We start from the raw sequence: 26,367 nt of genomic DNA on the forward strand, positions 1-26,367 counted from the left end.
GGAGCTGGGTGGGAGCGGGGGTGGCGGTGAAGAGCGGCTCCCGGTTGGTCTCCCGAGGCCGGGGGAGGGTGGAAACGTGAGTTCAGGAAGGAGGGGAGGCCGGCGCCTGGCACCGCACGAGGAAGGCGCTGGCCCGGACGCGGTGCCCACGGGCGGCCCAGGCGCCCCCGGTGCTCCCTGGGCCCGAGGGCGGGGCCCCTCGCCGGGCGGCCCCTCCCCGCCCCTCCCGCCCCTCCCCCGGCCCTGGCCTCCCCAGCCCTGCTGGCTCTCCCGCGGGCGAAGCGGCACTCGGCACCGCGCGCGCCCTGACCGGCAGCCGCCAGCCGGGACCATGGGCTGCGACGTCCGCGTGTCAGGGCTGCTCCGCCGCAACCTGCAGCCCACGCTCACCTACTGGAGCGTCTTCTTCAGCTTCGGCCTGTGCATCGCCTTCCTGGGGCCCACGCTGCTGGACCTGCGCTGCCAGACGCACAGCTCGCTGCCCCAGATCTCCTGGGTCTTCTTCTCGCAGCAGCTCTGCCTCCTGCTGGGCAGCGCCCTCGGGGGCGTCTTCAAGAGGACGTGAGTGCCCGGTCCGCGCGCCCGAGGGCCGCAGCCCCCCGACCCTTCCGACCCTTCCCACCACGCTCGTCTCTGCCCCCGCGGGGCTCGGGCCGCCGGTTGTCCCTGCCTTCTGGAAGGCAGCGACCACCCCTCCCCGCTACGCTAGCCATGCGCAGCCTTAGCTGGAGGGCTGCCTCCCTCCCCCACCCCAGCTCTCCCCGCAAAACTCTCTCTGGAGACTGAAGGTGACTTCTGGATTGTTTATTCGCCTTTGCTCGCCCCTGTGAGGGCATAGACTCAGCTCTCACCCCTCTTCTCCCGCCCACACCCCGAGGGAGAGGGGTGAGGCAGCTTGCAGAGGTGGGAGGGTCGCCCTCTTGCACGGCAGACCTGAGGTTTGTCTGCAGCCCCTGCTGCCGGGGGTGGGCGACGGAATTGGAAGTGAGGTGGCAGGAGAGGGAGTGTCACCTCAGGGGCCGTGCCCAGTGCCAGAGCTGGCTGCGGCTGGACAGAGTGCCCTGGGGTGTGCTCCACTCAGATCCTCAGCTCCAAATCAGCTGACACAGGGTGTCCCTTCCCCTGGGCGGCCACGGGGCAGGTGGGTCCTGTGTGGTCCTGCTCCTGAGGGAGCCAGGGTTCCTGCATGGGCCCCTGGAGGTGGCCCCCTTCTGCCTCTGAGACAAACAGGACCTTAGCACTTGGGTTCACGTAGGGGAGGCACAGGGTGACTCACCCATAGCTTAGTGAGGTGACACTCCAGCTCTGGTGCCAGGATCCCCCTCCGCTTTCCCCCACCCCATGTTACTCCTCCCTGGCCTCTGCCTGGCATGGCCCCCAGAGATGCCCCTTTGGATACCATTGCAGAGCCTTAGTCTCCCGGCTCAAATTCGACAGGGCCACCTCCACGGAGCCCTTCAGAAAGGCAGTAGGATTCACTCTCCTAGTGCAACTGGGAGAGCAGACCCAAAGCAGGGGCTAGATGACTTGCAAGTCAGAGGCTGCTGGAGGTTTCCCTAGTCCTGGCTTCTGGCTGGGTGGTTTCCTGGACTGCATGGACTCAAGCGAGCAGACGCCTGGGAACAAAACCACAGTGGAAGCCTCTAGGGAGCCATTCTGCACCCAGGGCTCTGCCCTTTGGCTCACTGCTAGAGGTATCTGTGAGGTGGGTTTCCCCCTCCACCTCACTTCTGGAGCTGATGGAGAGGAGCATAGGTGTCTATACATACAGACCCCACATTAAGCCACCCAACTGACAAAGCATCAATTAGGGAGTGATTATCCCCACTACCAAAATCCTCGTGGAAACCCAAGTGTCCTCTTGCGAAGCCAGTCTCCTTGTGTACGATAGTGTTTCTGTGGGTTTGTACAGGATTGCATGCATAGGGGACTCCGAAAATCTTAAGGAATCTTAATTCTGCCTAGAGGTTTAATTAGAAATCAGTCAGGGTATTTTTCTGGTTTTGTTTTCAAGTATTTTGACTTACAAAAGCTCCCTTACCTGGAACTTTTTAGGAGCCTGTGTCGTGCAAAGAACAGGAAAGGGAATGAGGATCATTCTAAATGGCAGGTTGGCACGCCAGGCTTTGTGAAAACAGCAGAGATACACAACAAGCTGGACCAGCTCTTCCTTACTTGCTTTGTGCCTCCCTCAGGGCTCCTTACTCAACGAGGGGCTCTGAGCAGGCAGTGGAAAGGGTCTTGCCTCAGGAAACTGGCTCACAGAAAAGAATGATCACGGTAGCAATAATAACTAGCTTTATTGAGTGTTTAGGCGATGCCAGGCACTGCTCTTACTTAGTACCTCACTTGTATCAATTCATTTAACCTTCACAACAACCCTGCAGAGTAGTGCTATTGTCTCCATTTTGTGCATAAGGAAGCTGAAGCACAAGGAGGTTGAGAAACTTGCCCCAGGTCACACAGCTATTAAGCTAGTGAGGATATGAACCCGCACATTTGTGTCTAGAACAAGATACTTTGGAAATCCCTCTTGCTTTTTCATAGTAGTCAGCTTCAGCTCTGAAGTGTACAAGTTATAACCCATACTCACCAGGCAAAGGCATGGCACGAGTATCCCTGTGTGTACTCATGGGCTGAGTATTCCTGAGCTGACACTCCTGGGAAGGAAACTATGGGCCTCTGGGGCTTCCGGCTGGGATCTGAGGGGTGGGGGTAGGGTGGAGTAGGGGGAGTAGTCCCATCAGTGGTTCAGGTTTCAATTCTGAACCTCAGTCCTCCCACCGAAAGACAAAATGTCTTAAAGAACCTCTTCCCTTGGTTAAGAGCAAAGTAGCCTTCAGTGGAAATAGAGGGACATCACAGGGGTGGCCTGTGTGTAGACAGGAGTCGTCACCCAGCTAGGGCTGGACAGCTTATCGCAATCCTCCATCCCCCAAAGCAAACAGAACCTCCACCAGCCCTGGAACCAGCCTCTAAAGCTTGATTCCTCGGGGCTTCACAAGTTAAAATGCTAATACCACTGCTAGTGCTTTCAGCTTCCGTGATTACTGCTGGTGCAGCTAGTCTGGTACTGCAGGAGGAGGGTTGGTTTAACAAATAGGGACGGGAGGGCCAGCTGTTGCGCGGGAGTGGGGAGAATTGCAGGATGACACACACCAGGCAGAGGAGAGTCAGGGGAGCACTCTTTCTCTAGGGTTCCTGCTCAAGTCCTGCCTACTCCTTGGCCCAGACTGAGTTCCAGGGCTGAGCAGAGTTTCTGGATGCCTCCAAAGGGACACGCATTAGAGGGACTGGGTGTAGAGAGCCTTGATGTTAGAGTGGGTGCAGAGGAGGGCAGGAGCCCTCCACTCAGGATGGGACCAGCTCTCTCTCTCTCTTCTGACATTGACAGAGATCTTGAAGGAGGCCACCACATGCAGGCCAAGAGGGAGCAGGGTGCAATTAGGGCCAGAAAAACGTGGACTAGCCCTTCCTTAGAAAAACCTTGCTTATCGAGAGCAGGAAGCCTTTCAGAGAAGAGACAAACCCAAAGCCACCTGGTTGGCAGGGTGTATAGATATGTGCTTTGTCAGATAGGAAAGAGGAGGGTATTTAGACAAAAGGTTAGGGTTTTGTTCCTGGTTTCATGGGGACCTGTTTAACCACCCTGGGCAGGTTGGGAGACCCCTTTATCTCAAAGGCATCGGGGCAGATAAATGGCTTTCAGAGTTTCCCCAGCCTTTTCCCAGCCTCACCTGGGCCTCTCCTCTGCACACATGCTCTTAAAGGAAGGCTTGAGTTATTCTCTTTGCTATATTAACTGTGTCTTTCTCTACCTTTCTTTTTTTCTCAATTTCCTGCAGCCCTGCCTTCCCAATGCCCACCTCTGACTCTCTCCTGCCCACTGCATGAAACCCAATCTCCATGCAGTGTTCCCCAGGCCACTATCTGACCTACTTCCCCAGGATGCTGGCCCCCTGTGGTTCTGGGATCACAATACAAAAGCCAGTTCCCTTCTCTGAGCCAGACCCTGGTTAGTCTCCCGTCTAGAAAGCGTCTGCCTCTCCCTCCAGCAGCTTGTCCACCTTTCAGCATGTAGCAAACGTGGGCTGAAGGTCTCCTAGGGGTCTAACACCAGACATGGTTCTTGCTTAAAAATCCATCTCTTCATGGGAGGTAGCATCTGACCCAGCAATTTCACTCCTAGGTATATTCCTCAAAGAACCGAAAACATGTCCACACAAAAACTTATACAGGGGCTTCCCTGGTGGCGCAGTGGTTGAGAGTCCGCCTGCTGATGCAGGGGACATGGGATCGTGCCCCGGTCCGGGAAGATCCCACATGCCGCGGAGCGGCTGGACCCGTGAGCCATGGCCGCTGAGCCTGCGCGTCCGGAGCCTGTGCTCCACGACGGGAGAGGCCCGCGTACCACAAAAACAAACAAAAAAACCTTATACATAAATGTTCATAGCAGCATTATTCATAATAGCCAAAAAGTGGAAACAAACCAAATGTTCATCAACGGATGGATGGACAAACAAAATGTGGTCTCTCCACACAATGGAATATTATTCAGCCATAAAAACGAATGAAGTACTGACTCATGCTATAACATGGGTAAACCTTGACAATGTTATGCTAAGTGAAAGAAGCCATTCACAAAAGACCACATACTGTTATGGTGTCATTTATGTGAAAGGTCAGAGTAGGAAAATCTATAGAGGTAGAAAGTAGATGAGTAGTTTCCTAGGGCTGAGGGTGGGGTGCAGAGAGGAATGGGGAGTGACTGCTAATGGGGAAGGGATTTCTTTTGGGGGTGATGTAAATGCTCTAAATTTAGATTGTGGTGATGAGTTCATAACTCTGAGTATACTAAAAAAACCCCATTGAGTTGTACACTTTGAATAGATTAATTTTATGGTATATAAATTCTATTTCATTTTTTTTAACTAAAAAAATCTCAAAACTCATCCCACCCTTTAATTCACTCATTTAACAATCATCTCTTGAGCCAGACCCTGTTTTGGGGGTGAATATGACACAGGTCCCTACTCTAATGGAGCCTGCATTCTGAAGGATCATTTTAGTGAAATGAAGGAAATAAGGCGGGGTAAGGATAGAGAGTTACAGAGTTGGGGGTTACTTTAGCTTAGTGGTCAGGGAAGGCCTCTCTGAGCTGACACCTGAATGACAGGAGAGAGCCATGCAAGCAAAGAACGTGGGGAGAGGTGTTCCAGGCAGACACTGGAACTGCAAGTTTAACCAGTGTGTAAGGAGCACTCCCTGTGGGTCCAGCACCCATTGAGCCAGGGAACGTCGTCATGCAAGGGTGCTCCCCTGATCTGAGTCTAACAGGGATCCCCCCAAAGACAGGCTTCCTTGCTCCTCCTTCTGGGTCCCCCCAGCCTTAACAAAGGGTGTCAAACAAGCTGGGGTGTCAGTGTGGGGGGACCCAGTTAGAGGGGGACCTTTCCGCCTGCCCCTCCCTCAGTCTGTCACCCCTTCCCTCTCGCCCTGGCTTGCGCTGCAGTCTCCAGCCTGCCCGCACTCCCAGGGGGTGTCCTGTCCCCTGGTTCCTGTCCCGGGCCCCGCTCCTCTCTTGGGAGACTGCCGGACCCTTTTGGAGTGGAGGGGAGCTGGGGATGCCTCTGACCCCTCCTGGTTCTGCATTCTGCCCCTTTCCCTGGTCCTTCAGGGAAGGAGATTATCCAGGGTGGACAGGGGGAATCCCTTGAGGTAAAAATGTGAGGAGCATGTGAGTGCCGCCCTGGGGTCGCTCACCCCGGTGGCATGGGGCTGGCCCTCAGCAGCATTATTCCCCACCCCTGGGCAGCAGAGGGCTGGACAGCTGGCTGACATCTTACTGTTTTGCTCAAGCCCTTCCCCTGCTTTGGAGCCTAGCAGCCCCTCCTATTATCACAGAACCAGGAAGGCCAGAGCAGGCACCCATGGCAGGACAAGGTGATCACGTGTGCCCTCTGGGTAAGGCAGAGCACCGGGGCTGACAGGTCCGCAGTGTGCTCAAGGTCACACAGCCTGCTGGTGGGGCAGGCACCTGGCTCCCTGCTCTCCCTTGCCCGTTTGCACCTTCCGTGTGGAGCCGTTAATAATAACTAACACACCATTGTAAAGCAATTATACTCCAATAAAGATGAAAAAAAAAAAAAGTAACCTGGACGTTTCTCAGGCTTCCTGAGGAAGGGTTCCCTAGACTGTCTTGGGGGAGTGGGGCCCTTCCTCTCATTGGCCTGAATTAACGTCAGAACCCAGGGCCAGGGGAGGGACGTTCCACGACACCGCGCTGGCCTTTTCCTGGATTGGGAGTCAGAAACTGGGTCCCCACTCAGCATTACTCGCTCTCTTCCCTGTCTGGGCCGGCTTCCTGATCTCTTCCTGATCCACTGGGGGGGCTCATGTTCTAGTGGCTACAGCTGTTTGCCATTGCTTCCTAAGACCAAGGCTCTGAAGAATCTGGCCTCGTGCTCCCTGGCTGCTCCCCTCTCCAGCTTGGCTGGGTCCGTGGCCCAGCATCAGCCTTTTTACACACACACGCACGTGCACACTCCTCCATGGGAAAGCAGCATGGCATAGGGAACAGCAAGTCAGAAGCCCTGGGTTTGGGTCAAGGATCTGTCTGCTACTTTCTTAGCCCTTCTCAGCCTCAGTTTACTCGTGGGTCACACGAGGCACAATTGCAAGGTCTACCTCACAGCGTTGTCACGTACACCAAATGTCTTGGACCCTGTAAACAAGTGTTCGTTGTTTTCGTGTACCCTGTAATGTTAGTTCTCCTTTCTTTTCCCACACCTTCCCACAGCTCTTGCCTATCTCAGTTCACTGACCCCAGGTCCCGTGCCCTCAGGACTGTGCTACAGGACTGGTTAACCACTGTCATCCAGGTTTTTCAGGGCAATAATGATAATGTATTAATTCTTCAAGAGAGCATTTTTGTACCTGGGGTGTCGGTGCTTTACCGCCAAGTGGTGAGTGAGGTTGTGGCAGTGTCAGGCCCATGTAGCAGCTCAGTGGGGGGAACACTTGAGGGAGATGGGGACCCTCTTGCTATCCCTGAAGTCAGGCCACCCAGGAGGCTGCCTAGTCGATCTTGTGCAGGGAAAGGAAGGGGAAAGAGAGAGCTATTCTGAGAGGCCTGTCGATTGTATCAGCCTGCAGAGGTGTGGGCATCACCTCTGTGCCAGCACCAATGAGACAGGCCACCAGGTAGCAGGAAGCAGAAGCGCCATGAAGCTCGGTGAGCAGTCCAGGCTGTCGGTGCTGGAGGCCGGCAGAGCAGGGACGCTTGGGGAGCGGGAAGGGGGTGCTGGGAGGGACTTGAACAGCCCTCTCCACAACACGAGCCTCTTGTTCTCCTTCCAGTGGCCGGGGTGAAGTGAGTCTCCCCTGCCCCCTCACACACAGCTCTGAGCTGGGAACAGACAGGGGTCATGATTGGTAATCTCCAATCAGCAGATCAGCCTGGAAACAAGAAAATGAGAAAATAAAGAACTGCTGCTACCAGCAGAGCCCTTCTCATAAAGGATTTCATCAAAGATGGGGCGAGATGAAAAGCTGAGAGCCAACAGGGTCAGAGGCAAGAACCTCTGGGAAAAGACAGACTGGGGGGTCTCTTGGGGCCTCTCCCTTTTCCTCTGTGAGCTGGAAACTCAGGTCTTCTTGTCACAGAAATACCAACACTCCCACCTCCACAGCTCCAGGTCCGGCAGCCAGACGGAGGCACCTGGGGCTGTCTACCTTCTCATAATCTGAGACACTTTCCTCTACAACCTCTCCCTTCCAGAAGCTGCCTGCTGCCCACTCTCCTTCCCCCCACGTTAGCCTTTCAGACTGGCCCCGAAAATACGAGGCTTCCTTCCTTTCTCCGAGAGTCTGCTTACTGGGCGGAGTGGACCCGAGAGACCGGACAGAGCCTTAGGCCTCCACCCATGTGTTCACTCATCCATTCACTCCCTCAGCCTGCTGCTGTGGGCTCCTCTGGGGAAGGTCACCACTCAGACACCTCTCAGTGGGGCCTCCCTTCTGGACACTTGCCAGGCACAGAGTCCAACAGCTCTGCCCATAGAGGGGTCACCAGTTTCCCCAAATACCTCGGCTGTGGGCTTTGGTTCAGGCAGCTCAGGCCTGGTGCCTGCAGAGGGCCTTGGCGTGTTCCGTTCCTGTGTGGGGAGGGCAGTGCAGCCCGGCTCAGCAGCTCTCCCCGGCCCCCCTCCAGGCTCACGCATGTGGCACGGCTCCCTGGAGGCGCTCCAAGCCATTCCCCTCACACCTTCCGTGAGAGAGATGGATATAGCTTTGCATATAATTGTTTATAAGCAAACAATCTAAAGTTTAAGTAAATGATACAAATTCACTTCTGAGTCCAAAATTAGCAGTTACGCTTTGTGAAGTGTCCATTAACACAGTTCTCACAGACACCCTGTGTGGTAGGGATTGTTATCTGGGCAGACTCAAGACATCTTGCCCACGACCCGTAGCTAACAAGTGACAGAGCTTCTGCCACAGCTCCCTTTGCCCTTGGACCAGAGGCGGGGGGAAGCGTCTCGGCTTCCCCGGGGGCCACCCAGTGAGTGGAGGATGGGGTGGGGGGGGTCTTCCTTCGAAGGGCTCCGGCCCCCCTCCACTGACCACACCCTCCGCTACTGCAGCCTGGCCCAGTCGTTATGGGCCCTCTTCACCTCTTCTCTGGCCATCTCCCTGGTGTTCGCCGCCATCCCCTTCTGCCGAGACGTGAAGGTGCTGGCCTCAGTCATGGCGCTGGCGGGTCTGGCCATGGGCTGCATCGACACCGTGGCCAACATGCAGCTGGTGAGGATCTACCAGAAGGACTCGGCGGTCTTCCTCCAGGTGAGCCCCCAGCAGGCGTGGGGCTGGGGGCGCGCAGGGCACAGGGGAGCTCCCTCAGCCCTCTCCCTCGGGCCAGGCATCTCCTCCCCGAGACCAGGACGGTGACCCAGAGAGAGTAGCAGGGTCGAGTTCAGTGTGACCGCTTCCAGCTGGACCATACTGGGCCGTTATCTCTGGACTGAGGTCTCTTCATCTCTAAAATGGAGTGATGATCCTGGCCTGCAGGTGGTCAGAGGAATCTAAGTGCTAATGAGAAAAGGTTCTTTGTAAGTTGGAAAGGGCGTGATGGAAGGACTTGGTGTTTTCTCTCATCTCCTCCTCTCCCTGTGTTTCTTCTTCCTTCCTTCTCCCAGTTGCCCAGGATTCCAGCCCAGCCCTTCCCTTTGGGGTGTTAACTGGTGGATGCTAACGGGACCAGCCCCCAGCTGGTGGTTAAGCTTTGGGAAAGAAGAGAGAGGGAGGGCTTGGCCCCTGTCACCAAGTTATCCCAGGCAGGAAGGTGGTGACAGGAGCTTCACCCCTCACCTCTCTTGCCTCCCACCCTACTGCTCCCAGACAGGGGCTCCCCAGATGGGACACAAGGTGGGGGGCAGGCAAAGCCTGAGCCGTGCCTCCACCCACCCCGATTCTCTTCCCTTCCCAGGTTCTCCATTTCTTTGTGGGCTTTGGTGCACTGCTGAGCCCCCTTATCGCTGACCCCTTTCTGTCTGAGGCCAACTGCTTGCCTACCAATAGAACAGCCAACGCCACCTCCGGCAGCCACCTGCTCCACGCCTCCAGGGTCCTGGCCCACCACCATACTGGGGCCCAGCCTTGGTCCAACCAGACGCTGACCCCGCAGGACGGGGCAGGGGCCCGCGTGTCCTACGCCTTCTGGATCATGGCCCTGATCAATGTGAGTGCCACTGGGGCAGGGCTGGGTGGGGACTAGTGGACAGTCACCCATACCAGTCCATACCAGCTCCCAGTACAGATTCTTCTGTTTCTGAGAAACGTACTAGGGCTGAGATATGCCTTCAGGAAGGCAAGAAGAGGGGAGGACTGACCCCCGGGGATTCATCTGAACACAGGGGGTTGCAGGAGATCACCTCTAAGGTCCTTCAGTTGTGACATCCTGGGATTGCGATTCTCAAGGGAGATGAAACAGTGAGCAGGTTTAGTGCAATGAGACCAGGGTCAACTTCCAAGTCATCAGAGGTTCCCTGGGGAACCAGCTCTTTTCCTCCAAGGCCAGATGATGTAGACCCTGGGACAGAGCACTGCAGGACATACCAGGCTCTTCTCCAAGGTCCTCAGGCACTGGTGGGATTCTCCTGTGCCTGCTGTGAGGTGGGCCCCCGTGGAGGCTGGAGGATAGACAAGATGACCTCCAAGGGACCCTGCCTGCCAAGGCTGCCCGGTGGGAGCAGAACAGGGAGACCACGTCACTGTGTCTGGGTCAGATACCAAGGCCCTCTGCACCCCAGCTCTCATCCTCCCCTGCTAAGTCAGGACTGACTCTGGTCTCTGGCTGGAAACCTCCTCTGCTGCCCTGCGGCCCAAGTTAGCCCAGGCTGGGGCCAGAGGGAGAGGTGGGACACGCTGCCCGCCAGCTCCTCCCCAGCTTGGGAAGAATGGTCGTGAACACCAGGGGTGCTCACTGGGGTGAGGCATATTGCAGGTGGCCATCCACCTGGCTACGGGATGGAGGTGTCACATGGCTTGTCACCCCAACTTGGAGTCTGTCTTTGCTCTAGGCAGACTTGTTACCTACCCCTCCTGAGGCAGGCAGGCTGGGCCTCAGAGTGATGCTCTACACGTAGCATCGAAAGAGGCCGTTGAGGGCACCCAGTCCCACTTCAACAGCAGGGCAGGGGTGTCACACCATCACTGGCTCGAGGGCCTGATGAGGGGCTAGTAAGAGGCTTGGCCAGGCTGGAACCCTGACCCCCAGCACAAGCCCCTAACAGCTGCCCTATAGTCACTGCTCATGTTCCCTTCTCTTTTGTAACTTTCCCCGTACGAGATTCTTCACTGGGGGCTCTGAAAGACATACCCCTCTCCCTCTGCTCCTTTTCCTTTCTGCCCATGCCCATCATTGTTTTGGAAACAATGCGGCTTTGGGCCTGTGCCCTCCACAGGGGACCTACGAAGGCAAAGAGCACTGTCCGTACAATGTCAAGGCTGAGACTCTGGGACCAGGAAGCCGGAAGGTCCAGGCAGCTTAAGCGTGAGGTCTGCCTTCTCTTGCCCCATGGGGTGCAGAGTGGAGGCACTTTGTTTGCTGCAGGATTTCCTGACTTTTTCCATTGGTTTGTGTCTGAAGATAAACAGCCCACCCCAGAAGAGAATGGGCTGTGCATGCACGTGGGCAAACACATTCACACAGGCCAGCCCACCTGGCATTCTCTGACTTTTAAGGTAGAGCCCACCTTCCCCGAATGGGCTTCTTATAAAGATCCGGTGTGTTCCTGCCAGCAACGTCAGCCCATCCTCTGTGAAGTCCTTCCTGCCACCCACCTCCCTGGAGAGCCCAACCTGCGTGAGCACACCTCTTTTACAGCTGTTTCCCCTTGGCCTTCCCCCAGGCATTCTGCTACCACAGGCCTCTTCATGTGGGTTTCCTGTTTCTCCCATCAGACTGGAGGGAGGGCTTCACCTCCCTCATCAGACCCAGGACTCCTGAGGGCAGGGGCTGTCCTGTCCATTCAGACCAGATTTATGGCTCTAATGCTGCTGGGGTGTGTCTGACTTATTTATAAGTGGAGGGAGGCTCCCAAGGTGCCCACAGGGAGGTGTCAGCACAGGGGTGGCATTCAGGTGACTTGGGAAAATGTCTATGCGAGCCAGCCTTCCTCCGGGCGACGGGGAGGCTTCCCCAGGGCAGCACTAGGCAGGGGCTGGCAGCCCCCTGATGTCTGTCTACCAGGCCAGCTTCGCCTGCGAGCCCAGAGGAGCCCATTAGCCCCTGGGACACTTCCACAGTTCCCTGGGCTTCCTCTCTTTCTGAAGCAAAAGGAGCTGGGATGAAGTTGCAGCAGGAAGGGCAGAGGTTAGAGTTGATGAAGAGCTCCCTGGCAGCGAGGTGGTTAGACACAGGCAAGGCACCTGAGGGAGGTGGTGAAGGCTTCTCCGGGCAACCTCAGGAACAGGAGACATTTCCCATTACTCTGGGGAGTTCATAAAACTGAAGCGGCTTAACATAAATATCAGTGAACATGACACTGGGCTCTGCACGTGAGTTGCTCACAGCATGCATTTTTCAATCCAAAGGAGTCCCTGTCTCTGTTTTCCCTGAGGATAGCCTCTGTACCTTCCTAAGGTATAACATCACCCAGAACAGCCCCTGACATGGAGATGGCACTGGTCAGAATCAGGTTGCCCGGGCGCCAGTCTAGCGCTGCCTCAAGTCAGCTGTGTGACCGTCTCTTCCAGTTGTAACAGTTTTGACTAAGTAATAACTTTAAGCCTCAGTTGCCCCACCTGGAAAATGGGGTTAATGATTTTCCCCCAGCACGTTTTACAGAACTGTGATGAACAAAAGCCAAACTTCTTTGTAAAGCATCACACGCTCTACCAGCATGAATGAGTGTGAGGGGCCCTGCTCCAGCCCTGCTCAGGACAAGGGTGTTAGAAAGGAGTTTAGCACCTCCTGTGCCAGCAGAGGCCCGGTGTGAGTCCAAGCTTTGCATGTGACAAGTACCTGTCTTTTCAGGGAAATGACTGTGGTTAAAGTCGGGCAGCAATTACACCAAGCCTGCCCAGGTGTAATTGCACCTGGCTGCATTTCCCAGGTGGGCACCCTGGGAAAAGAGCTGTCTTCTCCCAGGACTGTGCAGACATTCGCCACACAGCCACGTGGAGGTGTATGCAGCAGGCCAGGCATGGGAAATGGGGACCCTCACGGGAACAGGGCTCTCCTGACCCTCTGCCCACCCCCAGCTCCCGGTGCCCATGGCTGTGCTGTATCTGCTGTCCAAAGAGCGGCTGCTGACCTGCTGCCCTCAGAGGAGGCCCCTACTCCTGTCTGCAGATGAGCTCACCCTGGAGACGCAGCCTCCTGAGAAGGAAGACACTTCCTCGCTGCCCCCTAAGTTTCACCCAGGTGGGGGCTCTAATGAACTCTCAGGCTCATGGCCCCATACCGAGGCTTCCCTGGTAAGCCCTCCCACCCAGAGGGAGAATGTAGATCACAGGTGAGAATGGTTGGGGAAGAACCCTTGGCACTGCTGGTCTCGGGAGGCAGGAGATGGAACAAACTGGCCAAGAGGATGAGGAAGGCAGACTTCTGGCTCCAGCCTGCATTCTACCTAACCCCTCCTGTGTGACCCTGGGCGAGTTACCTGACCTCTCTGAGCCTTGCTTCCAACAGCACTGTGAGATGGACAGGGGCTGTTCCTAATAGACAGTTGGAAGCTGGAGAAGGTGGGAGGCAGTAAGTGGTCTCCCCTCTGCCAGGGCTCTCCTGACCGCCAGCCACCGTCCCTGGGTGCGCAGAGGAAGGGAGCAGGAGCTGAGACCTGTCCCTGCTCTTCTCGTATGTCATCCAGGGCACGAGGACCTGTTCCGCTGCTGCCAGAGGAAGAACTTCAAAGGAGTCCCTTCTTCTTTCTTCGCCATCCACATCACAGCCGCCCTGGTCCTGTTCATGACTGACGGCTTGACGGTGAGCCTGCCCTCAGACGGTGTCCCTTATTGGGCACCCCCTTGCGCCCACTGAGCCTCAAGTCTGGGGATGGTAAGAGAAAGGAGGAACGTCAAGGTTTCCTAGAGACCTCACCTGTACTACAGTGGGCCCCAAAATTTAAACCAAGCACAAGTCCCAGGGGAGAGTCTCTCCAGAATTGAATACAGTCCCTTGGAACTGTGGTCTCCTGTCTCATTCAGTTGTTTTTATTTTCATGAACTCTGTGGATAGGGGCCTCTGGTTTGTTACTGAGTGTAGGCTCCCCACATTTTTTAAAGGGGCAGTGCCCTCTTCGCCCAGGTAGAGGTCATGCCATATAAACTCTAGGGCACTCTGCTTCCTGGAATACATTCGAAGCCTGGGCTTCTCAAGCCACGCGGTAAACAAACTACAGGTGGGATCTGGGCCCAGCTATTCGGTCCACTCGTGACCTCTGTTACTCTGTTCAGTGCCTTTCTCCAGGAATCTCTAAGGATTAGGACAGTTTTGAATGGCTGATTGATTAACTGGTTGCCATATGAGGGACTCTCCAAAGAAAAGGCCCTAAAAACCTAGATGACCTGGTGGAAAGTACTCGTGACGGTACTGGTTGACTTCCAACTCTCAGTGTGACCTTGGGCAATTCACTTCCCTCTGCCCTCTCATCTGTAAAATGAGATGCCTAGACACACCTTTTTTTCAGCTGTAGCACCCTTCCTTCAACAAAAAACCTTCTGTGGAATCCTCATAAATAAGGCATGTAGTGGAACTCTGCTCTGGTTGAAGGGGGGAGCAGAGCCTGCATGACCAGACCCTTCGGGACTCCCGTGGGGACCCAGAGACACCTTCCTGGATCCCCTAGCTCCTGCAGGCACCGTCCGTAAGCTGTGGTGCCCAGGTTCCACTCTCAGCTCAGGCCTGTGTGTGCCGCGTGGTCTCGGCTCCAAGCCCACCCCTAAGCCTCTGGCAGCAGGACCAGTCCCTGCCGGCCCACACCACACCTGCCCCAGCTAGGCCTCCTCTGCGGGGGTATGCTGCAGGTGTGCTCAGCAGGACCTGTCTCCCCACAGGGGGCATACTCCGCCTTTGTGTACAGCTATGCAGTAGAGAAACCGCTGTCTGTGGGACACAAGGTGGCCGGTTACCTCCCCAGCCTCTTCTGGGGCTTCATCACTCTGGGTCGGCTCATCTCCATTCCCATCTCCTCAAGAGTGAAGCCAGCTACCATGGTTTTCGTCAATGTGGTAAGTGGCCTCCTTTCACTTTTTGGAGACCCAGAAGAACCATTCACTCCTGGCCCTAGCACTGCCCCAGGACATTTGTTCGGAACTGGACTCTGACAGCAGGTGAGAAATGTAGAAGTAGAGGGAGGAGAGGAGAGGAGAGAGATGCTGGTGGGGAAGGGATGGAAATCCAAGGGGTGGAGCCTATTCGTGCGATCTTGGAAAAGTCCTTTGCTCTCTGTGGGCCTCTGATTTTGCACCCATGGAAGAAAGGGGCTGTAGGAGACGATCAGTGCTGTGTCTGGAGCAGATCCCAGCTGACAGCCTGCAAGGAGTAGAGAGAAGCAGGTGCTGGCCTTGATTCTCCCTTGTTCACCTTGGTGCCCAGCTGGTCAGAGCCCTATGGCCAGTGGAGGGCAGGGATCCCTTGGCCTTCAGAATCACCATCTCTGGGCTGGGGCCTGGGAATTTACATCTTGCAGCTCTCCCAGATGATTCTTTTTTTTTTTTTTTTTTTTTGGTGGTACGTAGGCCTCTCACTGCTGTGGCCTCTCCCGTTGCGGAGCACAGGCTCCGGACGCGCAGGCTTAGCGGCCATGGCTCACGGACCCAGCCGCTCCGCGGCATGTGGGATCTTCCCGGATCGGGTCACGAACCCGTGTCCCCTGCATCGGCAGGCAGACTCTCAACCACTGCGCCACCAGGGAAGCCCTCCCAGATGATTCTTAAGTAGCCAGACTGGCATATAGGATGGCCTTCAAGGAACTGGTCTTCTCCGGAGGCAGGAGGTCTGGGCCTGAGAAGTGGGTTAAGACTTTTACCCTCATGTGTGTCCATGCCACCATCTATGACAAAGAGGTCCAGATTACAGATTCCTGTAAGGTTGCCTAGCCCAACCTCCGACCAGGGATTGAATCACCTCTGTAATATCCCTTCCAAAGGGTCCACAGTCTGTCTAAACACCCCCGAGTGACTGGAAACTCGCCACCTTTCCAGGAAGTCCAATCCACTGTCGGAAAGTACTTCCTTGAATTGAGTTTCTAGTGGAGAGAAGGTTGGGAACTATGTAGAGGCCACAGAGGTCAAAGATCATGAGCCCCAAGAAAGGCCCTTGGATTTGGCCTTGTGCTCGTTGATGACTTTCAAGAAAGAAATTTCTGTTCAGTGTAGATGGGAGGTGGGGGGAGGGGGGTAGAAGCCAAACTCAGGAGGTTGAGGGTGGGAATCCCCTGGCAGTGCAGTGGTTCTACTGCAGGGGGCACGGGTTTGATCCCTGGTGGGTTCGATCCCTGGTGGCCTGGGAACTAGGATCCCGCAAGCCGCACAGGGGAAGCCAAAAAAAAAAAAAAGAGGTTGAGGGTAAGAAGGAAGTGGAGGTGTGAGAATTGCAAATACGTCTGTGAAGGGAGTCTTGCTTGACAGGAGTCAGGTGGTATGAGCGTGTTTGTAGGCAGGAAGCCTGTAAGGCGGAGGCCTGTGAGGTTAGCACGTCAGAGAGTAAGTGAATGAAGAAGGCCAGGGGAGAGGGGACGGGGTCGAAGGACAGAGGCGAAGGAAGGGCTAAGCTTAGTAAGAAGAGGGCCCCTGTTCTGTGGAGCTGGGGTGATGGTGACGTGATGCAGGCAGAAAGACTCCTGAGGTCCGTGAGGTGGAGAAGAGTGAGGGTACAGGGGCTGCTGGTGGCCAGACTCTCTAGCACACGAGGCCAGCTGCTTAGAGAGAAGACAGTGGGCATGACTCTGGGTTGGTGAGAAAAGGAAGTCTGAAGCCTCCACATGAGTTAGGCACTGATGATAAACTCACCCGGGGTGCTGGTTTCCAAAAAGGAAAATCAGATTTCTGGGTCCAGCTCAGACTTGGTGAATCAGAATGTCCCGGGGAGGGGGCTAGCAATCTCTATATTCAACAAACACTCTAGGGGGTTCGTGTCATCAAGCAAGTTTGGGAAAACATTATCCTAGAGCAAGTGATTCCCACATACATGAGACCCACTGGAGGTGCTTTTGGAATATACAGATTCCTGGGCCCCTACCCCAGAGATTCTGATTCGGGGAGCAGGGGGAAGTGTGGAGGGGAACCTGGGTGTCTGAATTGTTTTAAAGCTTTTCAGGTACTTTTCGTGGGCAGCCTGTTGGGACCACAGCTGAACAGCCCTGAGCAAGCTCCCAGATGCTGCAGCTGCCATGTCTCGAATTCACTGCAACTTCTTCCCAGATTCCGCTCATTTTAAAATTAAGGGTCACTCTGCTCTTGATGTTCTCCTGGATCTCAACAACCACTTACTGGTTAATGAGTACACACGTGGGTGGGGGGGCCCTGCGGGGAACGGCTGGGGTGCTGAGTTCTATAGGATGAGGTCTCTGCCTTTAAGGAGCTTACAGTTGGCTAGGGAAGAAGATGGGCAGGGGAGAGGGAACGTGTGTGTCCCGGTGCAGAGGTGAGGATGAGGGTCTGGTAGGGAGGTGAGAAGCAGGCTGACAGCCAGTCTGCGCCACCGACTGAGGAGGGGGCCACGCCGAGTGGGAGCAGAGTTGGTTGGCAGAGTTGCTAATTCGCCCTTGGCATCCTCAGTCTTCTGTCATGCAGGCTAACATAAAAGAGTTAGGTGTTTTTAAAACTTCCCAAGTCTAGAGATTTTCCGGGCGACGCTTCAAACCTTTGTTTGTAAGGTCGGAGCGGAGTAGGAGCTAAGCGTTTCTAAGGCATGCGCGGTAGGCTGTTTGCGAGATGTCTGGCTGGGCTCCCCTCCCCCCTTTCTCCTATTCTCAGGGTTTCCTTGGCCGACACCAACTGGGGAAGGTGCAGTTCCCACATATTCCACAGGGGAGCGCACGGGTCACACAGCGCTGCCCCTGCGGCTGGAGAGGAACTTTTCAAGTCTGCAGACGGACTGCTGGTTTTCCTTTCTCCATGACCAGCCAGCTTTTCCCTAATTTCTCATCGCCTTCGTCTCCGCCATGACAGGTCGGCGTGGTGGTGACGTTCCTGGTGCTTCTTGTTTTCTCCTACAATGTCGTCTTCCTGTTCGTGGGAACAGCCAGTCTGGGCCTGTTCCTCAGCAGCACCTTTCCCAGCATGCTGGCCTACACTGAGGACATCCTGCAGTACAAAGGTGAGCCGGCGCGCCCAAGAGCGAAGAGGCACTCCCTCGGGCCGGGCGCTGCTTCCTCCCCGCAAGCCCCTCTTCCTGGGGTCTTCCAGCTTCAAGGTCCCTGCCCCACCTCCTCACAGAAGTGAAGGCTCCCCTCCTGACTCTGGGGGCAACAGGCTTGTTCTGGCCCACGTGCCCCCCCCCCCCCATTCAACGTTATACCGGATCATGTGATTTCAGACCACAGAGAAACAGTAAGCATCTCTTTCCCATTTTCTTTTTCCCGGTAGCGGTGTCTACAGACCCACAGCTGGCATCTTGTGTAACACCCATGTGCTGGAAATAACAAGTTCAAAGAAAAGCAGAGTTGCACAGGAAAAATTATAGCATAGGAAAGGGGTTTTATAACTTAGCAGTAAAGGACCTCTGTGTTTTGTTGTTGTTGTGGGTTTTGTTCGAAACAGAGGAGTAGAACAATGACTCCACACCTGATTGAGGGTTGTGCCTGATGTCGGAAACCTCTGATTCCCTCAACTAGTCTCCTTCCCTTTCTGTAGCCTCCCAAGGGCGTATAGCAAAGATCTTTTTTAAAAATAAGTTAATTAAAAATAATTGTTTTGAACATTTAACGTTACCCTCAGAAGTAATCAGAGGTGCCCTAGAGTGTTGGAAAACCAGCACTAAAGATGAGTGATTTCTCTAGAGCAGAAGTGGGGGCCGTTGGTGTAGGGGGTTGCGGGGGGCGCCAGGCAGGGTCAGAGCAATGAGAGCTACATCCCGCTCATCTGCTGAGTTGATCCTGAGACCTGGGTCCTTGAAATCAAAGGATAATCCCCAAACTTCAAACGAGTAAAGGAAGTAATGAAGTAATGTTGGTATCACCTGTCACATAGTATATCCCACAGAGGTTGAAGTGATTCACAAATGTTAGAGTTTAATAAGAAGAAGAATGTTATGTTGGTTGGTTCTGCTGCAAATGATCACTCAAATCCGTCCTCTTCTTTTCTCACCATCCCGGCCTTAGTTCAACCACTTAACCTGTTTGGATTGGTTAAGGGTGCCCAGCTTTTCGTAATTTCTAATCACTCCCATCCCTGCCTTGGCAGGGCTTGGCTTGTCTCCTGGCCTTCAGATTTGCCTCCATCAGTGGTTCTCACTGCTGGTTCCACATTAAAATCACCTGGAGCCTTTGTAACAAAGCCCAGTGCCTGGGCTTCATCTCCACGAAGTCTGATGTAACTGGTCCAGAGCTGCTGAGTGATGGTAACGTGTAGCCAGGGTGAGGAACACTTACTGGGCCGTCCTCTACACGGCTCCAGAGGGATTGCTTGGAAACACAGAGCTGCTCACAGCCTTCACATCTTCTGTGGAGCGCTTTTCCTTTCTCCAGCCTTCTCCCTCCCTGCTTCCCCTGAGAGCCCGCATTCTAGCCATGTTGAATTACTTGCTATTCCCTGATAGCACAAAACCCATTCTGTATCTCCACACTTTGGCACAAAGCGAACCCTCTGCCTGGAATGCCCTCTCTCTTCTGTCCCACCTTCTCATCTGCCTGTTCAAGTCCCTCCCCTTCCACCCCCTCTGGGAAGCTTCTCTGACCCCACTGGGAAGGTGTGCCCCGCTCCTTTGTACCTGCCTCTCGTGTTTGTCCCACCTCAAGGCTTTTCTACCTATGTTATCTGCGTCCTCTCCTTGACAACACGCTCCCTGAATGCACCAGCAAGGGACAAGGGCAAGAGCATGGGCTTTGAGGTCATCAGCAGATCTGAAGGTCAGTCCTGTCTCCACACCTTCTGGCTTTGTGACCTTGTGCAGGTCAATTTCCTTCCCCTTTCTGAGCCTCAGTTTTCTTATGTGCAAAATTGGGATGCAAATACCTTCCTGTGAGGATGGTTTTGTGCACGAGAGGAAATGTAAAGCTCTTGACTTAGCGTAACTGGCTCTCAGGTGCTCAGTATATACGTTAACTCTTATTATTCATCTGAGTACCCTCAGTGTTTAGCACAGTACCTGATGCACAGCAGGTACTGAAAGGTTTTTGAACGTATGAGTGGAATAGACAGTGGGTACTGCTGACCAGTGTTGAATCTAGAGATAGCTTCATGGAGGGGAGGGAACATGAACTGCCCCAGGGTTTGGAAAGTCAGAGGAAAAAGGAAAGGCATTCTGGGGAAGGATGGGGTGGGGGGCAGTGAACAGGGTGAGAGCAAAGGCACAGAGACAGGTATAAATGTAAGTGAGGAACTTGAAGGACAGAGGAGACAATGGCGATCTCTGATTCAAACAACACTAAATGTCTACCGTACGTTGGCCACTGTGCTAATATTAAGCAGTGGTATATGCCACTGAACTAAAATTCAAGGCACATCCTCTCTCGTGGGCTTCCAGCCTGTAGAGGGAGGCTGCCTGGTAAACAGGTGGGAGGTGGGTGAGGCACGTGAGAGTAGAGTGCAGGGGGCTGAGGGAGCACAGAGGAGGAGCTAATCCAGGTTCAAGGATGGGGGCTGGGGGGAGAAGATTATGATGGAAAGCTCAACTTAAAAGATGAACAGGAGTTTTCCAGACAAAGAGGAAGAGGGGGAATGTTCAGGAGGGGGTGAAGGCATGTATGAGAAGCTGGCGGTGAGAGTGTGTGCAGGGTCAGGAAACGGAAGAGAGTTTCTCCTGACTGGAGGGTAGATTGTGAGCAGATACTGTGACAGTCTGAGCTCTCAACGGGGGCAGATTATAGAGGGCCCTGCAAACCACATTAAAGCATTTGGACCTGATCCTGATGGCAGCGCTGAAGGGTTTAAGCGGAGAACTGGCCAGCGCTCTGCTGAGCGCTCACGTGTGTCTTGCGTCAGAGTTATCCACACAGCAACCCTGCGAAAGAGGTGTTGTCATGCCCATTTTACCGAAGGAAACCAGGGCCTAGAGAATGGGAAGGACTTGCCTAAGGTCCCATGCTAGTAGGTGATGTAGCGGGCTTGGAACCCAAGTCTGACTCTGAAGCTCGGGCTCCGAAGGTCTGTGCCATGTTGCCGGATTGACCAGAGGTGTGGCTGGTCAGCACGATGCCAGGGCAGTGAGGACACTAGCCTGCCTGGCAGAGGAGGTCAGGAAATCTTTCTGGAAAGGTAATTGGCATTCCGATTGGGAAGGGCCCTGAATGCCAGGCCAAGCAACTTGGAGTTTACGCTGGAGACAATCGTGAGCAATTGAAGGTTTCAGAACAAGGAAGGGATATAATGACAAGTGGGACCTAAGCGAAGTTCAGAGCTAAAGTCTGAGAAATCTCAGGGATCCAAAGTAGTCCTCTTAGGCAGCTGTACCGCTTTCCAGAGGCTTCCCGGAAACAACCTGGATTATGCCAGCCGACTTCTGTCTCCTTAACTTGCTGTTACTAAGCCAGATCCTTCTCTTTTGGTTAGGCTGTGCGACCACAGTGCTGGTAACAGGGGCAGGCGTTGGCGAGATGGCCCTCCAGATGCTGGTTGGCTCGGTATGTGGGGAAACTCGGGGTGGGGGGAGTAATCAGGGAGCGCCCCCCCAGGCAGGTGAGAAGATGTGGCCAGCCCCCGTCTGAACCTAGGCTGTCCCTTCCCTGAGCCTCCCACACAGCAAGTGGGAGCCCCACTCTGTCTCCGTCACCTGTTTCCGTTTCCGAGCCACCCTTGGAAGCTGAGCCTCCAAATGTGGGACCTGGAGATGTAAAGGGATGCTAGGGATTGTCCAAAGCAAACACAGGCCACGTCTGGGAGCAGGGCCAGAGGGCCCCGTGGGAATGTTTAGCTCTCAGAGCCTGGGATGGGTTAGGGCTGCAGGCGGAGTTCCTTTCCATCCCTCTCAATCCACCACTCCCTGCCCCACCTCTCCTCGCCTCTGGCCACCCTACAAAGGGCCCAGCTTTCCTGCCTGACTCCTGCCCTGATCAAGGGCCCAACTCACCCAGTTCTCTTCAAACATACCCACGTTTCATTTGTTCATCAGGAAAAAAAAAATCCACCTACTTTTTATGGAAGACAGTAATGAAGATATTGTTATGCTTCCTTTTACAAAGGAGGATACTGAAACTCAGAGAGATTAAGCAACTTGCCTTCAGTCACACCTGTAATAACCAACAGAGATGACGTCCATACTTATGTCTTTCAGTCTCCAAAATCCCTCTAATCACTACTCAATTCTCCTTCCCTTTTGTCCTGCTGGACAGGAGGAAGAGCTACATCTTACACTACCCTCTGCATTGAAATGACGTGATGTCATTTGCTTCAGTGTAATCTAGTGCAGGGAAGAAGAGGTACAGAGGGGTACAGAGGAAACATACTAATTACTAAAGTTGGTGATGGGTCCATGGGAATTCCATATGCCACTTGAGTATATGTTTTAAATTTTCATAATAAAAGGATGTATATACACACACACACACACATATATCATAATAAAAGGATATGTAGATATATCTCTCTCCTCTGCAGAGTTCTGATCAGGGCTTGGGGGTATAGAAACAGCTAATATGATTGGAGTTTTAAGGAAGATACAGAGATTTTCAAAGGTTCCAGGACACAGAGCTGAAAGGGACTGCAGGGGTCACTGGGTCCAACCTCTGCCATACAGCAGGATTTCTGCCACCTCCAGAAACATAACCTTGAAACAAGGCCAAGATGTCCCTCCTACCAGTGTTTCTGTCTGTTAGCATGCTGGGCCAGAACTTGACTGAAAAACCTGCTGAGGCCCGAGAAGGCTGCTTCCTCCAATACATCTTTCTGTGAGGTTTTGATGGCCTGTTTCTCTGTGTTTTCCCCTTTGGCAGGTATTCCAGGCTCGGGGCAGCTATAGTTTCCTGGTCTGTGGCGTGATCTTTGGTGGCTTGGCTTTTACCTTCTATATCTTGCTCCTGTTTTTCCACAGGATGCACCCTGGACTCTCATCAGGTAAGGAAAGAATCTGTTTCTACACAAGAGGAGGAAAACAGAGCAGGGGGGGCACGTGAGAGACGCTGTGGATCTTAGCACGCCACAAATGCTGTTCTGTTCCAAGTAAAATGCAAGGAAATGTTTATTTTTCTACAGCTTCCTTTTCCCCTCTTCCTGCTTTGCCCTGCGATTGTCTGTGCTGGGCTCTCAGGGCAAGAGGGAACGGGATAGGCTGACTCATGGTTTCTCCATCAGGAGAGGGGCATGGTCTGTGAACTGGCTTCCTGCATCCCACCAGACCAGGGGACCATGGGCCAAGAATCGCATTCCAGCCTGTGCTGAGCACTGAGAGGCAGAGCCTGCCTCCTTGGCTGGAACTTGGCCCAGCAGCCTAATTGGCCATTTCTTTGCAGTTTGGGACTTGACTCGAGTCCAAATCTCTTTTTTCAAAAAGAAGTCCTTCAGGCCAAGTGGCAAAGAAAAGCTCCTTCAGGGCAGAGACACCTCCTAAGAATAGTCTCGCTCCTGGAGACCCCAGGCAGGGGGAGTCCCAAAGCTGTTTTCATAACCCTGAGCCCTCACCTGCCTTTCCGCCCAGAGCTCTCAAAGTCCCAGCAACTGAACCAGCTGTGCACATAGCCAGTTCTTAAGGCAGAAACCTTATCCTCTTCATAGAAAGTAAAATACCAATCACAAAAAGACTGAAGGGTCAGGCATCCATGGTCCTGTCTCGCAGTAGGTGATCATACACTCCCTTTAAACATCAGCGTGGGCCCCCCAGTCAGCACACACTACATCTTTGTGCCTGAGGTGGCAGGTACTAGAGTTGTTCAGTCCAGCACTCGGCACAGGGCCTTCAGTTAGGCCACCGTTCAAGAAAGCGCTGATGAATATCCAATGAGTAAGACTTCATGAGTTCCCTGTTCACGGGAGACAAAAAAAAAAAAAAAACCCATATTCCCCAAGCCCTAGACACTAGTCTCAGCAAACTGTCTCCACCGACTAGTCTGCCAGAACTAGTAGGTCTGACTTTCCACTCGGCCTCCTAATGTGAGCCGTTGAATGGCAGAGAAACAAAAAGTAAGCTGTCGGGATGAATAAGGGCTAGTTAATCAGAACTGCTCAAACATGCTACCTGTTTTTTCTCTTGTAGTTCCTACCCAGGACAAAGCACTTGGAATGGAAAGCCTGGAGTGCTACCAGAGGTAAAACTGAGATGAAGGAGGCTGGCGAAGACTTCCGGCCTCTTGCGCACCAGCTCAGGTCAAAGGGCTGAAGAAAGCTGGGGTGGCAGCGGAGGCAACCTCTCGACGCCTTGGTTCCGGTCTTCTCTAATACTTGGTTGGGTAGAAGAAATTAAATTGAGTTCTGGTACCTGGGTCCTCCCTGGGCAAATCATTAGATGTTTACCTGGCTATTCAAGTTACTCTCCTCTTCCCTGGCTCAGACTTTTGGTAAGAGCGGGCTAGGATACCCAGCTGGGAAGGAAGAAGACAGCTAGATGCTTCACTCCACTGGCCGCCTCCTTCATGGACCACACCCTGGGTTTGAAGATCACTCTTGGTTGAAGTTTGAAAAAATAAGTTGAAATTATAAAGAGCGATGATCATTGCTATATGTAGATAGACTTTAAATTAATCAAAACAAATCCCAAGTTATTCCCTGGCATGCTCAAAGGATTTATGTGCTTTTCCTTATTATAGTCCGAAGGCCCTCCAACTCCTGCTGCTGCTGTCAATAGTTCGTCTGTCATCTAAAACATCGAAAGGAAAAGTTGAATCTTGCTACCTTTGGGGCACTTCAGTGGTATGCTGGGCTAGCTCATACCAGCTTATAAAAGCCAATTGTTAAGTATTCATTCTGAGAGCTGGTTGTTAAACCCAGCCATTATTTAAAATTAAATTAGAGAAACTTATTACCTTCGTTTTTAATGTAATTTAACTATAACTACTCAAAACTCATCACTTCCTAACTTTTTTATACCTATGCTCTTGAAGTTATTTATTGTGCCTGCAGGGTAGAAATATTATATAAAGGTATGCTTCCGTGTATGTCTTTCCAACTCCACTTTCAGTGATAATATGTTAGCGGCTTGAGATCAGCCATGGTGGGAGTATTTACACCACAGAAATTGGCAAAAGCTACAAATCATGGCTTTATTGTCCCCTTGGAGAGCCATTTGATAAACATTTACCAGCATACCACTGCTAATCATCAATGCTAATTGGTCCAGAAGTTGTCTGGGAGAATGGGATAGAGTTTCTGCTTTTACTGACATTGAATGGCTTATAAAAGGTATAGAAACAGCATGAAGAATTTCTCAAAAATAGCTAATTTAAACTTTACGTCTTCTATAGGGAAAAAAACTCTTTATATCATGTCAGAATTTTCTTTAACATAAAGCTGGACGACTGACCAATTCGAGCTGTGCAGTATACTGAAAGCAGTGTCTGTCAAGGAGTATCAGCTCCTGTCCAGATCAAATCCTGTAGTAATACAGAGACAGGATGCAAACTCAGCCAACTTGGAGCGGTTAAGAGTGCTGAGACTTCTGTAAGTAGTGAAATGGCTGTTACAGTGGCTGTTTGTGTGTTAGTTTACCAGCACTTTCTCTGTGTAAATACAAATGTACATGTATAAATATAAAATAAGTGGATCGTGGTTCTCAATAACCTGTCCAAGTGGAGCAGTTCACATGCCCCACACCAAAGGCTTATCCTGGAACCATCGGCATTGTCATGTTAGCCAGCTCCATCTGCCATCAACATGGTGTCACAGTGAGAATCTGGCTATAGAGAGAGACCTGGTTCAAGCCCTGGCCTCACCTTGTAGCTATGTGGCCCTGGGCAGATCACTGAGGCTCTTCCAGCCTTGCTTTTTTTGTATCTTTAAAGTGATATTTCTAAAAGAACCTTACCCTACCTCAAAGGAATTCTGAAAGAATTAAGTGAATTTGTGTAAAGCAATTATTATATGCCTGACATAGAAATTTGCTTAATAACTGTTAGCAATTTTTATTTTTAAAACCTCCTCGTTAGCAGCTTAGAAACTGTTCATATGTTTGGTACATATTTATTGTAAATCAAACAGATCCAAATTCTTTTGAAAGCTGGTGGTCTAGGGGTATAGTTTTAACTATGCCTGTAAATACTTAAAAGTATTAGATGGCAGCCAGAGTTACTTGTGCAATCTAACCAGAGTGAGTGACTGACCCGGGGGAAAAGAAAGCAGCTATATTTTTCTTGTGGTTTTTTCAAGAAAACATCCTTTTTATACAGATTTAGAAAGAAGAATCAATAGCTGTATCTAAGGTGATCATGATTAATCTGTGAATATAGAAAACAAGATTGAAACAAATCTAAGAGTACCTTTCCTAAAATAAAATATTTTAAATTTAATAAGCATGTTGTCCATTATGAAGGACAGTCGATCCTTTTATAAAAGCTCAGAAACAAATGACCAAATGTTCCCCAAAGACAGGTCTCTCTCATACTGTAGGTTCCCATGGCTGATACTGTAGAAGAAACAAGTCTCTGAGGGAGGACTGAGAACCACTGTTCCCTCTTACATATGATCAGAATAAGGGGAAGCAGGTAGGTTTTATACCACACTGCAATATCAGTTACAGAGAAAGTAGGCTTTTTTCCTGATCTTCTTTGAAGGGTGTTG

At 52.7% G+C, this 26,367-nt stretch overlaps 1 protein-coding gene across 3 annotated transcripts; it reads left to right on the forward strand.

Annotated features, from left to right (window-relative positions):
* Nucleotides 1-290: 290 nt before the first annotated feature.
* Nucleotides 291-26,099, forward strand: MFSD4A (major facilitator superfamily domain containing 4A). 3 transcript variants are annotated; one of them, XM_004282444.3, is made up of 10 exons: nucleotides 296-561; nucleotides 8,646-8,844; nucleotides 9,488-9,739; nucleotides 12,766-12,928; nucleotides 13,374-13,489; nucleotides 14,560-14,733; nucleotides 17,677-17,824; nucleotides 21,217-21,287; nucleotides 22,596-22,716; nucleotides 23,852-26,099. In XM_004282444.3, exons 1-10 carry the CDS (start codon nucleotides 332-334, stop codon nucleotides 23,905-23,907), a joined length of 1,530 nt encoding a protein of 509 aa, XP_004282492.1. In that variant the 5' UTR covers nucleotides 296-331; the 3' UTR covers nucleotides 23,908-26,099. The 3 variants fall into 3 exon arrangements, 2 of the variants coding, with proteins under 2 accessions (XP_033266401.1, XP_004282492.1); XR_004478478.2 differs by lacking the exon at nucleotides 21,217-21,287 and having other exon boundaries at nucleotides 292-561; XM_033410510.2 differs by lacking the exons at nucleotides 21,217-21,287; nucleotides 22,596-22,716 and having other exon boundaries at nucleotides 291-561.
* The last annotated feature ends 268 nt before the right edge of the window (nucleotides 26,100-26,367 follow it).

Source organism: Orcinus orca, chromosome 1 (assembly GCF_937001465.1).
Source record: "Orcinus orca chromosome 1, mOrcOrc1.1, whole genome shotgun sequence".
Lineage (NCBI taxonomy): Eukaryota > Metazoa > Chordata > Mammalia > Artiodactyla > Delphinidae > Orcinus > Orcinus orca.

Coding starts and splice junctions, on each gene's coding strand:
- MFSD4A (XM_004282444.3), top strand. CDS start 332: ATGGGCTGCGACGTCCGCGTGTCAGGGCTGCTCCGCCGCAACCTGCAG. Junction 14,734..17,676: donor CCATGGTTTTCGTCAATGTG/GTAAGTGGCCTC, acceptor CCGCCATGACAG/GTCGGCGTGGTGGTGACGTT. Junction 21,288..22,595: donor TCCAGATGCTGGTTGGCTCG/GTATGTGGGGAA, acceptor CCCCTTTGGCAG/GTATTCCAGGCTCGGGGCAG.